The sequence below is a fragment of the Empidonax traillii genome, unplaced genomic scaffold (assembly GCF_003031625.1).
Source record: "Empidonax traillii isolate 1590-97213 ecotype Southwest subspecies unplaced genomic scaffold, ASM303162v1 scaffold58:size1836614, whole genome shotgun sequence".
In the NCBI taxonomy this organism is placed as follows: Eukaryota; Metazoa; Chordata; class Aves; order Passeriformes; family Tyrannidae; genus Empidonax; species Empidonax traillii.
Window position 1 is genome coordinate 773,916 of NW_020955251.1, and position 16,808 is coordinate 790,723.

The 16,808-nt window shown below is 39.3% G+C and overlaps 1 protein-coding gene across 6 annotated transcripts in view; it reads left to right on the forward strand.

The window, feature by feature from the left end:
* RBM33 (RNA binding motif protein 33) overlaps positions 1-13,503 on the forward strand; it is a 102,670-nt gene extending 89,167 nt beyond the window's left edge. For 4 of the 6 annotated variants that reach the window (XM_027879782.1, XM_027879783.1, XM_027879786.1 and 1 more), the window contains 2 exons: positions 6,443-6,531; positions 6,728-13,503. In XM_027879782.1, the coding sequence (XP_027735583.1) occupies positions 6,443-6,531; positions 6,728-6,776 (138 nt within the window). In that variant the 3' untranslated portion in view covers positions 6,777-13,503. The other 2 variants (XR_003570756.1, XM_027879784.1) reach the window with 2 other exon arrangements.
* The last annotated feature ends 3,305 nt before the right edge of the window (positions 13,504-16,808 follow it).

The window sequence follows — 16,808 nt, forward strand, 5'->3', positions numbered from 1 at the left end:
ACTGAAGACTCTAATTCTTATCCCTGCTTCACTAAAGCTGCTTTGATATTAATATTGGAGAAAAAATACCATTAAGGTTCTCAAGACACTGAATAGAAGAAAAACTTTGGGGCTTCAGGAACATCTCTTTCATCATAGCTCCATTTTACAACTCCAGCATGATGAACAAGTGCCTCCTTTCAGCATACAGTTTGTTGCCACTCTTTTTTGAGAGGGTAAGCTTTCAGAAACAAATAATGTACCTGCAGGAAAATTTGATTACTGAATCTAAAATAATTACATGTTATAAATAAAATTACGTATTCCAAAGTTGAGGAAAGTACAGAAGATTTCTGAGCACATCACCAAAATGGAGTCTCCTGAGGACTGTGCTGGAGCAGTGACATTCAGTACACATCCATCCAGAACCACTTAATAGAGCAGATTACTAAGAAGTTGCAAAGGTCATGAAAACCAATGTTTGTGGGTTTTGGGGGTTTCTTTGGTGCTCTTGAATCTGGGTTTAATGTTTATACTGTCTAAAGAAGCTTGTGTTCAACGAGTTATTGCCACCTTCAGATGAACTGGATTTTTTCAGGGTGTTGGCAGGTAAACTGGACCATTTGCCAGGTCTCCAGATAATTTGAGTACTGAGGGATGATTCTGTGGAGGTGTTACATCATCATCTTTCATCGTGTTTTCATACATCAAATGGTTGCTAACATAAAACATCGGTGCAAAAACTCAGTATTGCTTTGTGAAGACTTGGGATAATAAATTCTGATGCAAAAAAAAAAAAATAAAAGAAAAAAGAAAAACCTTTGGTATACCATTGTATATCAGAGGTGATGAGAACGTTGGGATTATTGATGTGCTTGTAGTTTACAAATATGGATTTTCCTCTGCTTGCTTAGCCATTTGTGGTCTCAGAAGGGAAAAGCAAGTGCAGTGCTGATGTGCTGTGCTCTACTTTCTTAGGGTGACAGTGCTACCTAGTGCTCAGCTGGGGTAAAGGCAGCTCTCTCTGCACTGATGTTCCAAATTGCTGAATTTGTTTTCAGTTTAAAGAGGTATGGGGGGAAATGGCAAGCACAGGTGGATGCACACACCCAGAACACGAGGGCTCCTGCAGATCAGCAGGGGGGCTCTCCACGAGGCACAGCACACAAGGTGCACTGTGACCACTGTGCTCCTTCTGCCTGAGAAAACATTTTCAGCTGTTGCAGAAGCTGTGGGAGAAGACATGGGCAGTCCTGCTCCAGCCCTGGGGCTGGGGGAACAGGAGAGCAACTCCAGCATGAGCCTGTCCAGTTCAGCCTTGCTGTAGAGCAGTATGGGAGCTGCAGGTGCCTTTCTCCTCACCTCCTCTTGCATACAGAGATGGAAAGCTGAGCACTTTTGAGGGCAGATAGTAGGAAGTCAGAAGTTGCCTGTCGCTGCCAGGAAAGATGCTTCAGGTGTCAGGAGACTGCGAGGATAATAAAAATACGTCTGCATCTATTGATGGGAGGGAAGAATAAATAGAATCCGACCATTCTCTTTAGGAGGTGCCTGCTGTGCTGCTGTTTGACTTGTTGCAGAGCAGCTTGGATCACACACTGGACACGATGTTGGTTAGAAAAGTTTACACTTTTTTTACATAGATGTGATTTAGCAGCTTCATAAGAATGCACTCCTAATGCCAAACTCACCGATGGACTAAATGTGTGGTGTATTGGGCAGTCCATTTACTGCAGTGAAAGAAATTCAATAAAGAAGGAAACTTTCGTTCCCCATGTTCTGTTGTAATCAAATTGAGTGCTTGCTCCAGTCTGAGTCCTGCCTGCTTGGTTTCCATCTCCCAGTGCTCTGTTACCTCCCTTTTGACTTTTTCCTCTCTGTGTAATCCCTGAGAGTTTTGGTGTCAAAGAGGTTTGCTTTTTGCAAGCAGTCTCTTGGCTTGGTACTCATGGCTGTCCTGCTGTTCGTCTCAAGGCTCTTGGTTTTGCAGTGAAGCTTTATTAGAGATTATTGTGCTGCCAAAATCATATCAGGTATTTCAATATTGTACAAGTGTGGATTTAATTACAGAGTGTGTGTAAAGGAGAAATTTCAGTGCAGTGTAGATCTGCAGGCCTAAAGAAATGTCTGCAGAGGGAATGGCTCTTTTATGATATTCATACTTTAATCACTGGTAATAGTTCAGTTGCAGAAAAAGCCAGAGCTGCTGATTATTTTTTAAGTTGTTGAATTAAATAGGATGTTTTAAAACAGTTTACAGGCAAACTCTGAATCAAAGGTATGAGTGATTATGAAATACTGGTTTTGTTGCATTTTCCACTCAACCCAAATCTGCATCTTCCCATGGCGGTTCCTAAGGAAGTAGAAAAAGGAGGCAGTCAAGATTGGTATGAGCTCTTTGCTGCCTAAATCCCTTCCATATAAGATACTCTTCTTCATCCCAAGCTAGTTTTTTATTTTTAATGCTGGGAATATGTTAGAATGTAATCTCTGTTCTCCAGAGTCAAATGGGAACATGCCCAGAATCCCTCTGATCTCAGGTTGCTATCAGGAAGTGCTTGCACAGTAGATCTGTACATCCAAATCTGTAAAGTAACCAGTCATTTGAAATCCCTTGGAAGTTATTGTATATGTTGTCAATCCTTTACAGCTGAGTGGATCCAGGAAGGGCTTTTCATCCTCTGGTGAACATCTGAGCAGGTCAACTTAAAGAGAAGATGTGAATGAAGTTGTTTACTCAGAACTGTGACATTCGGGAGGAGTGTGATATTTCAGTTTAGGAATTCATGATAGAAGGAGATTCTAGTGGAGCACAGTGTGGCAACAGGGAAGTCTCCTGTGGAGGAAAAGTGAGTGTCTTCCATTAAAAGAGAAGTCAGGCAATGATGGGTAGAACGCGCTGGTATCCAGAGGCTGCCTGGTCGGTTGTTCCCTCCCTCCCCTGACTGGCCCTTCAAAATCTGTACGTCACAGAATAATACCCAACTCAGATCATATACCCAAACAAACATAAAGTGATTCTGCATCCCTTTTGCTACCATAGTTTGAACACAGTGGAGGCTGAGAATTTGTATCAAAACAATGTAAATTAAATTTTTTCAGACAGTTTCCAAGTTCAAAAATAGTGTTTGTCTACTGTTAATTTATCCTTTGTTTTGCAGTCCTTAATTCTGGTCTTAAGTATAGGCATGTGTAACTACTTGTTGAGAAGGTGCTGAACGCTAGAAGTTACTGCCTTACCCTGGGCTGAGTAATGGGCGATGTTCAGGCAGTTCAGTGAAACTAAATCTGATAAAAATGCATTTAGTGTTTTCATTGCCCTTTTTTTTTTTTTCCTTTGGAAAATAAGGCAGTAATACAGTGTAAGAACATAGTACCCAAACTAATCAGTCAATAAACTTATTAATTCATAAAGTATAAATAAGTTATCTATAATAATATTTAGATACTTTGCCTAATTTTGTTAATGAGTCTGTACTGTACCAGAATGTCTTCCTCTAGTCAAATTTTTATATGTTAATTACTGAGAAGCTTCTTAATAATTTATCGTCGTGACTGTATAAAGTGCAAAATCAAATTTTGCTTTTGTGCATCTCAAGAATATTAATACAGTAATAGCTCAGTTCTTGTGAGATAAGTCACCAAACACAGCTTTGCTTTCTTCAGTTGATGACAATGGGGGTCTGGAGCATAAAGCTGTGGTAGTTGAGTGAGACCTGATGTTGTGGTGAGGGTTAGTTGGGAGCAGGAGGGCTGGAGGTGGTTCTGGAGAAGGGAGAGAAGCAGGTGACAGCAGGACATACAGGGTGCAGCTGGAAGGATGAGTCCACGGGTTCTTTTGCAGCTCTTCTTGTCCAACTGTTCACTGAAATATTCATCCTTTCAGTGATTCAAACAGATTTTTTTTCATATTAAGAGTGTCAATTTCTTTTTAACTGCAGTTCAGAGATACTTTTTTTTTTGTCAACTCTTACAGGTCTGTTGTTTCCAAATCTTATTTAAAGGCTGTGATTAATTTTTAGTCTTCAGAACTTAGACCTCAGGGATAGGACTTACTTAGTCCTTAGTTCTTTCCTAGACAGAAAAGTAGTGTCAGGAAGATGTGTATTAGATACAGTTCTATAAACCATAATAAAGTGAGATCAGTAAGGGAGGAGAACACAAACTTGAGCACCTCTGTCACCCACTGCAGCAGATAACCTCCAGAAGAAATTAATTTTATCCAGGGTCTTTCACTGGTGCTTCCTGCAGCCTGAGTGTATTCTTTTTGGTAAAATATGCTTAACTGTGTCAAGAGCTTTCTGATTAAAAAAAAAAAGTGATCTGGCAAGTGGTATTTTTAAAATCTAAATCCCATTTCCACCAGCTCAGAAACTGAGAAGTTGCAGTGACTTGGCTAAATCTTTTCATCATAGCAGCTTTCCAAAAACTATACTATGCAAATTAACCTGCTGATGCTTTTCAGATTTGCTGAATCCTTTAACTTTTACTCAGCTTTCACTTTGAAATCACAGGAGTGATGGAAATATTAAACATCTGTGATTTTCCTGCAGAGAGGGAAGTTCCCTGTCAATTACAAGAAGGTGCAAGGTAGCTACGCCAAAATTAATTACTTCAGAATCGCAGATAGGTAAGTTATAGAAAGTGGCTAAGCTGAATTGTCAGGGTTAGATACAAAGAAATATGACTTATCAGGTATCATGGCTCTTGTTAATTAAGTATCTTACCAAGAGAGTCTTACCTGTTTAAAAAAGATAGAAATAGGCAATTTTAATAGCAAATTTCATCTAGGCATTTGACGTCTTGCTTAAAATGCTGCATTAGATTGACTGAACAGGGAACACATTAGTTGGATTAAAAATTCTTTCCCTGAGAGATCCTAAAGTATGTCACCCGTAAAATGTGTCAACAAGTGGGGTTGTACGTTATTTCCCAATCAAAGTTGTTTGTCTAAAGATCTGTAGTACTTTGTTAACAGTCTAGATGATGATGATACAGAATTTTTGCAGGTAAAGTTAGAAATCCTGGAGACTGACCATCAGTGCTGGAATCATCCAAACTGGGGGATGCTGCTGAGTTCCAGGCGAGATGCAGGAGCAGAAAATTGTGTTTATACCTAACCATCAAGAGGTTATAGAAAAGTTTTAAGGTGCCTGTATACATGCATTTATGTGTGTGTCCGTATATAAATATATATAAAGCTCAGTATAAAAATGTGTTGGCTTTTTGTAGAAACTTATGCACAGAAGAGTGTTAGTAATTCTTCATTCTGCATCCAAAGCCGTAGAACAACTGAGAGCTGAATCCGAACAATTGTCTTCAGGGCCACAGCATAGGCCATTAAACATGCAAAACTCTCTGGGACATACTGGAATCACTGTGGCATGGAACTTTGAAATTGCTGTTGAAGCCTTCAGATCTGTGTTAACCTAGTTGCTGTGGAATCTCTGTGGCTTGTGTTCACAGGCAGTGGGATTTGAGGATCTCAGTTTTTCCATCCTGAGTATTCTGTGATGCTGAATACTTGCTGGATGTTCTCACTGATTGTTGGGTGTGTACCTACTTAATGTGTTAAACTTCATCCTCTCAATTTCTGAAGTGTCTTTTTGAAAATTGTTCTAACTAAAGTGCTAACTCAAAACATCAACTTTAATCTTAGTAAGTGTGATAACTTCTTATTACCAAGGCTTCAGGACTGTTCTCTGGGATCATCTTGGCCTGGAGTTCCTGCTATAGGAGGGAGCAGGGATGTGAGTTCTCCTGAGCCCTCACTGAGGTGTGCTGTATTTCTGGAGACCTCAGTACTACATATGGGGTTTTATCATAGTTAGAACATTGTGAAATGTGCTCTCACTGCAGAAGCACGTATCAGATGGACTTGCCTGGGTAGATGTGTGTTGCATGATTTCCCACTACTAGGAGGATTTGGAAGTGTTGACCTAATCCATTTGATTGGGGTTTTGTGGTGGTGTCTGTCAAAAGCTGGCCACTTGTTTCGTTAAAACAGTGTGAGGATAATGCAGTCGAGAGATGAAAACCTATCACTTTTTCCTGTTTCTGCCCTGTTTAACCCGTGGAAAGCCCTGATCCTTTAGTGTACATCAGGTAAATGACTCCAGGTGCTTGTGTGAGAAGTTGAGCTCTGACGAGTTAAGATTTCTGATGTGGTGGGAGTTTGGCTCTGGGGTTTGGTTCATCTGTATGGATTGAATCGAAGAGCTGTCATCTTTACATAATTAGTGATAGTCTGGGTTTTCCAGTTGGTGCAGTTCCTCAGTGCACCAGCTCAAAGACCTTCACCTGGGGTCCTGATTGCAGTCTCAGAAGTCTCTTTCCATTCTGTGGGCACCAGTAAAGGAAGTGAAATATGTTTCTGAAAAAAAGGAAATATGGCAAAATTTCAATTGGTTTGGTGCAAAATAAGGGGTTATTTTATTATCTTTTTGGCTTTTTGTCTCTGCAGAGTTTACAGATGCTTCCTCAACAACGGAAAGCCATAGCAAAATTTAAGGAGCCAGCACATGCTTTAGCATTTCAACAGAAATTCCACAGGTAAATAATTAAACGCTGCTGCCGCCTCAGTTCCTTCCCTCCCTTCAAAAGATAAAATCAGTCTCCTCTGCTCAATGTTTCATTAATCCAATCAAGCATCTGTTTATTAGTGACCTTCAGAGGAGCCTCCTTGTCCATTCTCCACCCCCAGAATCGCTTTGAGTACCGTGTTTAATTTCCTTTAAACTTTTAACAGGCATATGATAGATCTGTCCCACATAAATGTGGCACTGATTGTTGAGTGATGTCTGCTGAGAGAAGCCCTGGCACTCACCGAACCGTTCTGTGGAGCTACATGAGACACAGTGGCAAAACCATTGGGTTGTGAAACCTTTCAGCTTAGTCTTTGATTGCTCTGCTGAACTACGGAAAGCCCGGAGATGTCCTCAAGAAGAGATGGGTTTGAGAGGATCTGCAAAGGTGGAATTTCTGTTCGGTTTCATCACATTCTGTTGTAACCACATGGAGTTAGAGATTAATTTTTTTTTTTCAAAATGCTTTCAATGCATGTAGACACTGTTCTTCAAGATCCTACTGTGTGACCACAGTGACTTGAGAGAGAATGTTTACAGCGAAAGATTGAAAAACTTTCTTCATAGCAAAGAATATTTGATAATGGTTGCTCTTATCTTCAGTGCAAGGTATTGGAATGAAAACTCATTTTTCTAACCAAAATACATTAGTTGCATTGTATATCTGAGAGCACAGAAGGTATTCTTGCATAGATTTGAACGTGGTCTGTTTCACTGAATAGCAGTTTGCGAGAAGCTTTGGAGGTGACACTGGAAAATTGTAGTTTCGATCTTTGTAAATAAGTCTGTCTTTGCGTTTTTCTATTCCAACATAGATTTCCATCTTCTCTTTCCAAATCCACTTATTCCATAAAACCCTGTGCAGGAATTACACTGCTGTATTTTCCCTTGTTTTTTAAAAACAGGGATCTTCACCCTTCAGCAGCATCGTGGGGTAGTGAACTCCAGGTTGTAATTAGGTTTTAAATAAGGAGGAAAAAGAAGTATTTGATGGGTCACTCAAAAAATGTTACACAAGAGGAGTGGTGCATTCCTGATAGTTCTTTTGGGCTAGTGTGTCATGGTTGCCTTATGCTTTATTTTGATTAGGTTTTTTCTTTGAGATTTGTTTGATTGATGCTGAACCTTAAGAAACCCATAATGGAAAGGACTTGTTTTGATGTGTTGTTCCTGATACGTATAGTACTATAAGGACATTGTAAATCTCCCAGTGAACGTGTCAGATCCCAAAAATTCTTTGCAAACATTAAGAAGCTTTTATTTTACTCAAAGTGAAATTCATTCCTTTTGCTTAGAACCATCTAGATGGTGTTGCCAAAGGAACAATTTTTTCAGTTACTTCTGAATAAACTTATTAAAATGTCATCTTTATATTGGATTCCCGTTTTTATGAACATTTCCTTAGTTTTTAGACATGAGCTTTTGCTTCATGCTTTATTTTAAGAATGCTCTTAGGCACTCCACCTACTGTTTGAAGGGGGGGCCCTTACAGAAACCATGTAGGTTTGTTACCTGAGTGACTGCAGAAGAACACTATTGGTATGTAATGAAAAAGCTACAAATGGGGTCCAAAATAGGTGTGCCAAGTGGAAAAGGATGAGCTAAGCAATTTTGTAGTACTGTAGATTTTAATTTTTTTTAATTTTTTTTTTTTTTGAGTTAGTGGTAACCAAATCACAAATGCCTAATTGGCTTTCTTACACTTCTGGTCCAGATTTTCAATTAAGTGTAAGTTACCAAAAATAATGATTGACTGACTACTGTCAAAAGTCTTCTAGGTAAACCTGCTCTCTGTTCATTGTAATAACGTGGTACTTTGGAAATACTGCACTGGGGAAAACGGTTGAGAGAATACCCTAAGTCCATTTACAACTTAATAATGAGACCCAGTAACGTGATGGGAATTTTTTCATGGAAGTGAGGTTTACACCCACCTGTATAGTTCCCCATTTATGCATAAAGCTTAAAAACAGCCAACACAGCTACTGTACATGAAGTGCTATTAGTGCTTCAGGGTAAACCCAAGCCCAGGACAGAGCATGAGCTGCAGGCAGGAAGTGCCCAGTGGGATGGACCCCAAAGACCTGCAAGCACCAAGCTATTTAACTCCTCACACCATCAGCTCTAGGACCTCTACGCTGCCTCCCCAGGTTGTGTAATTTTTATTCTTAAGAAATAAATGCTTTTCTAAACAGTTACACTGTCAGGGAGCAGCTTCTCTGCAATGAGAAGAGTGGGAAGATATCTCAGAGTGGAGTGATGGTAGTGCGTGTCTGGAAATCTGGGTTAGATGCAAACGCCAGACAGGCCAGCAGCTGAGTTCAGCAGTAGGAACATCTGCAGTTGATCAGCTGTCCTGTCATAAGCAAATGTTATTGGGGTTAGAGGGTTTCTTGGAGCCTAAGAATATGGGTTTGATTCAAAAGTCAAAGAAGTTTGGAGAAACGCTCCTGCTTTGGGTTTTGAATCCATCCCAAAGAGGTTGAGGTTCAGCCAACTTAAGTTTTAAAAATTTTTATTCAGTGGGGTTTTATTTTTTTTTTTTAATTCTTTTTTTGAGACAAATGTGTGGCTTTGGAATAAAGACTTGAAATGGCCTCAAATCTATTTAAATGTAGGAGTGATGTGAGCAATGCCTGTTTAATGACTAGATGCATCCTCTTAACAGCAGTTGCAGTAGATTACTGCTTGTGCATAGACAGGGTATGGGTGGATTGCTGGGGTTTAATTTAGCTGCTTACTGCAGTACCTGGATATTTACTATATGTAAACATACTATATGTATGTATGTCTATATTTGTTTTATTATACACATACATACATAATCACACCCTCTGCTGTCACCATATCTCTCTAATATCTTTTAAAAACTCAGTAGCAAAAGTAGCAATTAGGTGAGTCATTTGTTAAAATGTTTGTGTTCTCTTAGTTCTCAAATCCTAAGTCAAAACTGGATGATACAGCTCTTTTAGATCCATCTGTTGTCTCCTCCCAAAAAAAACCCAAAGGAAGTAGAGGTAAAGCTAGACAGACGTGTTCTTGCCATGTTCTCTCCCAGCACATAGATAAATCTGAGCGTCTTAAGTTAACTTTCTTGGAAGATCTGTTGCAACCATTATCTTGTTCTTTCTTTATCATGAACTCACAATACGATGCAAAATGGAAAAAAAAAAAAAAGGCATTTGATGTAGTATGTAAATATTGATCTTTTAAAATTAAAATGTTACTCAAAGTGCTTACAGTCAACCACATCTTAGCTATTTGTTAGTTTTTTTGTGTTGTCTTATCCAAGTTTAATGGATACAGTTCCATAAATGTTGATGTGTTTTTGTGTATATCTTCAAATTTTTATAAAGATGATAGTAAGTCAATACATATATCCTGACCTGTGTATTATTTGTTCAGTTTTTATTAGCATAATTTTATAATTATTTTAATAGGCAACTCCAGTAGGTGGTTGTATGAAACCATTTTGGTTTTTTTTCCCCAAATTATTTTGTTTCCATCTTGTAGCACTGGAAAATTCACTTTATAATTAATCATATTTTGCTTTGACTAAAAGATTGGATTACCCATATGATCTGTGGTATTTTAGTAGAATGTTCTACTTCTGTTTTATTAAAAAAAAACCCTAAGACAACTCTGTCCTTTAACTTTTGAGGGAAAATACAGTGCACTGTCAGACCAAGGCCTGGGGTTTGTAGGTGTGTTCCATTGTGCTGTACAGGTACAAATTGGGTCTGTCGTGTAATGTTGTTCTCAAAAGTTTGGGATATTTTGGTTTTGCACGTAATTCTGGTTGGTCGTGTAGCAAGTTCCTCTCAATTTTGGCACATGTGCTGTGTGATGGAGGGGTGTGCAGTGTTGGAAAATGCTCGGGGTCGGTGGTGCTGGGCAGGAGGAAGAGGAGGGCAGATCTGTAGCATCTTCATAGCCAGGGGAGCTGCCACTTAAACAATTATCTCTGAGCAGTGGCAGAGAATAAATTTAGACAGGGATACTGCTCTCAGCCCACATGTGTGTCCAGGGTGACTTTGGGAAAGAAGGGTAAAATAGGAGCACCCACTCTGTAAGGTATCTTCAGACGCCTAGTTTTTATTCCCTTAGTTCAAATCTGAAGATTCACTTCAGATTTCCAAATTTCTGTAAGAAAGTCCTTCTAGCCATCAAAATGCCAAGCAGACTGAGCATTTTAATTCTTCCGTGTTAGGTTTCCACTGGGAAGATATAGATGAGAATTAAAGGTTATTTCAGAACAACCTTGGGGGGGGGAGTGTTCAGGTTTTCCCTTAGCATTAGCTACATGGTATAAGAAAAAACCTTTTACTTGGTGCTGATTTTTTTTAATCTTTTTTAAAATATGGTATCCTTTATCTGTTTATCTTGAAATTATGCAGTTTCCCTGGAAGCTGCTGTAGGCACTTCCTGTCACTACACACAGTAACTGCGTGTCTGTATGTGTGTGTGGGTGTGTTGCCCTTGTAGCTGGGGTGAGAGGGTGGGTGGGAGGCTGAGAGGTTTCTTTTCTTGAGTTTTTGGGTTTTTGTTTTTTGGGGGTTTTCTTGGCTTTTTTTTGTTTTGTCTACTTAAGGGATACCCTGGATTTGTTCTCTGGCATAGTATTGTGTTGTGCTTGTCGTTCCTGTAGTACTGTGTCTGTGATACTCGAGTCATGATGCTCGAAAATAGAAATCTGGCTTCACCTGTTTGCTGTCAAAAAGGCATTTTTGTTCAGAGAGACACAAAACCTTTTTTTTTTTTAATGCATTTTTTTGTACTTTAATTTTTTTTTAGCAGCATGTTCGGTGAGATATTAAATGTAAAGGAAACACATCCTAAACAGATTGCAGAAAGTTAGCTATATTATAAAGGTCATTTAGGGTAACAAAGGCCTTTTGTTTCAATGTTACCTTAAATCATGCCTTATGCTCTAATTAATTCATAAACATAATACTTGAAAGTATTTTACCTTCAATTAGTATCGAATCCTAAGGATTTTCTGTAAGGTTTTTTTGTAACCTGTTTTTTTAATCATGGAGATGACTTATTATCCACATGAGCACAGGGTCTCATGTACAAAAACAGATTCATATTGGATCCCTGCGTATGCCAACTTCTGGTATAATATGGTTGGGAAGGATCATTTTGGTCTTTATAACGCTGCTTTTGGCAGGGTTGGGGTGTTTAATTAAAAAAAAAAAAAAAAAGCCAAAAAACTAAAACAAAACACTCCATCTTCTACTTCTCTGCATATTTTGGTGGAAAGTGTGGTCCTTTTTGCACTAAAGAAAACCTCAAGGGGAAAGTTAATCGCATGGGGTCTTTTAGGTGCCTGTGTTGCTCTCTCCTTTCTTGTTTGGATGCACTGATTTTTCTAACTAACTGGAAATGGGCTTTATACAAACACTTTTTCAACAGGTTACATGGCTTTTATTAATGTAACAGCACTTGGGTTAAGTGGGTTTTAGTATCTAAATTTTAAACAGTATTACAGATTACAAATATTTTTGTAAGAGAATCTGTGTACAGTAAAATGTGTGCAGTTAAATGTAGCTGTATTGCAATGTGTGTAGTCAGAAGATCACAGTTTCAAATCCTACTGTGTTAATGTTATGTTTGTTCAGGATTTTCTTTGTGTGCATCTAGTGGTTTTTAATATGCATTGTATTTTTCTCCTAGTGTCCCTCAGGCTGAGTTTGGAACACCTTAGAGTTTTACTTCTTTTTCTAGAATAACAAAACTGTTTGTTTGCAGGTTTTCTTTTTCAGATGATGAAACGTCTTTCAACAGTTTAACTTCTAATGAACTGAGATTTTCACTTACAGCAAAGACAAGATGCTAACACTCATTTATTCACAGCTGATCTTCTGTTACCATTGCATACAATTTTATTGATAAAAGATCCCTTGGAATAAGTCAACTTTCTTTTTTCCTTTGGTACCTTTTGCCCACTACCCTATGCTTTACTTCATTTCCATCTCATTTGCCCCCATTTTTCCATTCCCTCGAGGATATTTGTATCCTTATTCTGTTCCTGCTCTTTTCACTCTGTCTCTCTGGATGTTTTCCTGTCTGTGTGCAGTGCATTTGGTCTTTTGCTCCCTTTTCCGTTCTTTCAGCTCTTTTAGTGTTCCTGAAGCCTAGATCTCCTACCCTGAAAGCCTGGCTTTCTGTACTTTCCTTTGCAGACTGTGGTGTGTGAAGGTGAGGTTGCTTTTGTACAGGTATCACATCTTAGGAGGTGCTGCCCATCCCAGAGCACTGGAGAAGCATCACTTAACACTTTTGCTTTGCAGTTTTACCCGTGTTGGAGAATTTAAACGTGTTGTTCACATGCTTTAGCATTTGTGACAAGACAGGGTAACAGGATTAACAACTCTTTTATCCTTTTCACTTTTCCAGGAGTTCTGTTCTTGAATTCAGTGATAGTAATAGCACTTTTTCTTATTGCCACGTAGAAATACGAACACTGTCGACATGATTCTACCTCCTATTACTATTACTGAATGTGATCCTTCCTAACCTGTAAAGTCTTAAGCAGTGTGTATATATCTGGGTGCTTTGAGAATCATTTCAAGTGTACTGCTCTAATCTGGATTGCAGAGTTTGTTTATTGGCAGTTCAGGATATAAATTCAGCAGCCCGACTCTATCATACTGACTCCACTGGGAGTGCGTCTGCCTCATGTTTTCTTCGGCATCATCTGCACAAGGTGTTGACTGCTAATTTCTGAGTGTAATACTGAACTTTACGAAATCCTCTGCTTGCATAAGAGATCTTTCTGTCATACCTATTGAAGTGAATGTAAAAATGGAAACACAAAGATGATCTCATGTACAAGCTTTCTTTTACTACATGTAATTCCGTGTTTAAAATGTGAACATGTAAATATGTTTATTGTACCTAAAATATGTCAATAAAACTTGATTTTTATAAGTTCTTACGTTGTTGCTTGGTGTACAGCTTTAACTTCAAACTTTTTTAAAAAGGCTTCATATGCCAGATTATTTTACCATTTTTATTATGGTAACATCTCTGGACTTTTACTTTTACATCAGCATCATAGCATGGGGGTTCTTCCATAGCTGTGCAAAGGATGGAAACAAAAGTGGTTGAGGATAAGTGATGGTGAAAGGGGCTTGTGCTTGTGTGCGTAGTGTAAAGGGTCTGGAGCCTAAGAAAGATCTTATAACATGTATAGGAGGAAAGCTTGTCAGCTTAAAAATGTTTCTTGTGCTTTTTAGCCATACTGACATGTGTAATAAAAGATCTCTACTTTCAAATATTGCCCATCTTAATTTATAACCTAAAGAGAAGACCTTGCCAAACTCAGTTTGGTCACCATCAATTGTTTTCTGAACACATTATATTAACGTAAATGGTCTTTTGTGTCTCAAGAAAAGAGGTCAGGATCAGCTGTCTTGCACTTTTTAGTGCAAGGGGTAGAGGGTTTTAGTAGTTTTTAAAAATTATTCACAAAGTTAAATGTAAAAAGTCCCACTGTCATCCTGGTATCTCTGGAAGTGGCACTTGTGATCCAGCATACACGTTTCCAGGGAAGCATTACTGACATGTCACATCGTTACTGGGGGTAGATCTCAAGAGAACATCATTACCTGGGGACAGATGAATGATACCCCAAGCTGTTTGTTCTGCTTTTGCCCTGATAGAGGACATGTAGTGACAAGCAATGCAGTGACCTTAGAAAGCTCATCAAGGTATAAAGAATGCCTCTGATGCAGTGATTTAAATAGTGAGCCAGTAGGAATAACCGTCTTTGTTTACAAAGTTCCAACTTAGTTTCCAACTTGTGATTTTGTTTTGAATTAACAGTAGGAGCACACTGTAAATATCCATCTGACTGCAGCGTGACCTCTTTTACATCTCCTCCTCTAGATAAGGCTCCAACCAAAGTGAACCTCTCCAAAACCCCTTTAACCCCTCACTTGATGACTTCTGTCTCCTCCTTTCTTTGTGCTTTCTTTCCCTACCTCTGCTGATCTGTAGTCTTGGGGCAGGAATTTGTGTTTTAGCAAAGTTGATGCACTCCTGAGCATCGACCCAGCAGTCCACTCTTGGCATATACTGAATGTGTTGACCATTTCACACCACGGGGGAAACACAAGCTCCCTTTTTGAGAGTGCAGGTAAGGGTTGGGCATACAAGTCTGTGGTCTTTAGAAGTTAAAATGTCCTGCTGATGAACTTGTCATTTTGTAAGATTGCAGGATTCATGCAGGGATGCGCTTTGAGAACTGGAAGGCGGACAACTGCAAAGAGATGGAGGAAATCAATGGGGCTGAAGAGTAGTTATTGAAGGGATGGAAAGGGAGTGACCAAGGGAGGTACAAATAAACCTTTAAAATCAAAAATGCCTAGTGGAGTGCTTCAAAAATTGGTCTTTATTGACCTTAATTAATTTGTAATGATTTGGGCAGGAAGAGTTGGCTGTATTCACCAAAGCGTTCTGGGAGACAAATGAGGGAGGGCTCAGAAAAGGAGTAGGGTCAGAGTATCTTAGAGGAATTGGATGAACTAGAGAATTAGAATAATAGAGGTGAGATTAAATTTTATCTTGCAAAGTGCAAGAGAATGCACTCTGGTATTAATAAATAAGGATTTTTTTTCTGTAAGAGTCACTGGGAAAAGAAGAAGAGCAGTGAATTAATTGCAGATACCTGATCTGCAGATGTGATCTAAGAGAAAAAAGACAACTGCCTTGTTAGGCTGGATGCATGAGGCACTTCCAGAATTGAGTTGTTAGCATGTGTATGTGTAGTGCTGGACTTCAAAATAGCAACCCAATCAACTACCTCCCTACTGCCCTAGGAGGAAATACTCAGTGAAATTTATTTGAGGAAGGTTTTTTGAATGGTTCAACTCTCAAAGATTATCTCTGCTTTTGCTCTACACATTCAGCCTTTGAAAGACCAGGGCTTAAGCTACAGAAAACATCCTTAGCTTGGGGTCAATGAGAATTGACTGGTCACATGGTGCCACTGCTCCTTGGTTTCAGATGTCAGTTCCTGTAACTGCTGAATATACATTAAATATTTTCACCCATCCATGCTGCTCTGGAAAGATCCCAGGGGAAGGTATGCCTTCAACTGGTGAAAAATTAAAGATGATGACTAGGAAAATCGTTCTGTGGAAATGTGGTTGGCATTGGGGATGCTTTGGAGAGGACATGAGAGTTAAGCATTTCTATTTCTTCTGGCTCTAGTCCAGTATTTCACTGATTGTTACCTAATTAACAACCTTTTCATTAAATTACTCCTGAGAGGATTCTACTTTCATAAGAAGGATTTTAAGAGAGCACAAGGATGGACTGATTAGCCCCACAGCCCTTTCCAGTCCTGTTTTCCTGGGTCTCAGACAAATTAGGGTGTGTCTTCTGAAACTGTGGTATTCCTGTACACCATCACACAGCCTCTACTTGAAAAAGCCAGTAAGAACAGAGGGAGGGGGTTTGGGAGGCTTTTGTCTTCATGTATCTATGGAGTGAGTCAGGTGCCTTCCACAGCCTTAGTTAACGTGGATCCCACACTGCAGGACTTGAGAACTGGGGAAATAGCTGAAAGCTTCAAAGAAAAAAGTGGAAGCCAGCAGTTCCATTTGTTTTGATAAGGCTCAAACGGTGTTCAGGGGGTTGAGATGCCTGGCTGCTCTTATAGACCTCATTGCAGAGGACAGCAGGGTCTTCAAGCTGACTTTTTCAATATCCATCACAGGAATTTGGGGAACTCTCACAAATATGCAGTGTCTGTTGAGTGCTGCACAGACCTAAATGGTCCTGGGTCAGGTACTGGTGGGCATAGGCTATTCTGGGTAATATTTATGTTAGTAGTGTTAGCTGGCATTGAGTATTTTGCATGCAAGCAAAATCCAGCTCACTAGCGGCGTCTGATTGTTAAAAAATGATAGTACCTTTTTGAATTCTAATACTTTAGGAGAACTTGATAGCAAATCAAATTGCAGCTAACACTCTGAACCCTCACCAACTGAATCCTTCCTACTTTGTGCTTCGGTAAAATAGAAGTGCTGCTGTGAATTTGCTCCAGGATGGATTTAAGATTTCTCTGCAGATATTCAGCAGCCCTGATACCAGAAGGCTTGTGTTCATTCACTATGGTGAGGAAAATTCATGGATCACATCATAAGAGGGAAGATGTGGTTGTTCCTGGGTCCTCCTTGTGCTACTGTTAATCAGCCATATCCAGAGGGAGGATGCATGTCACCTTTAATG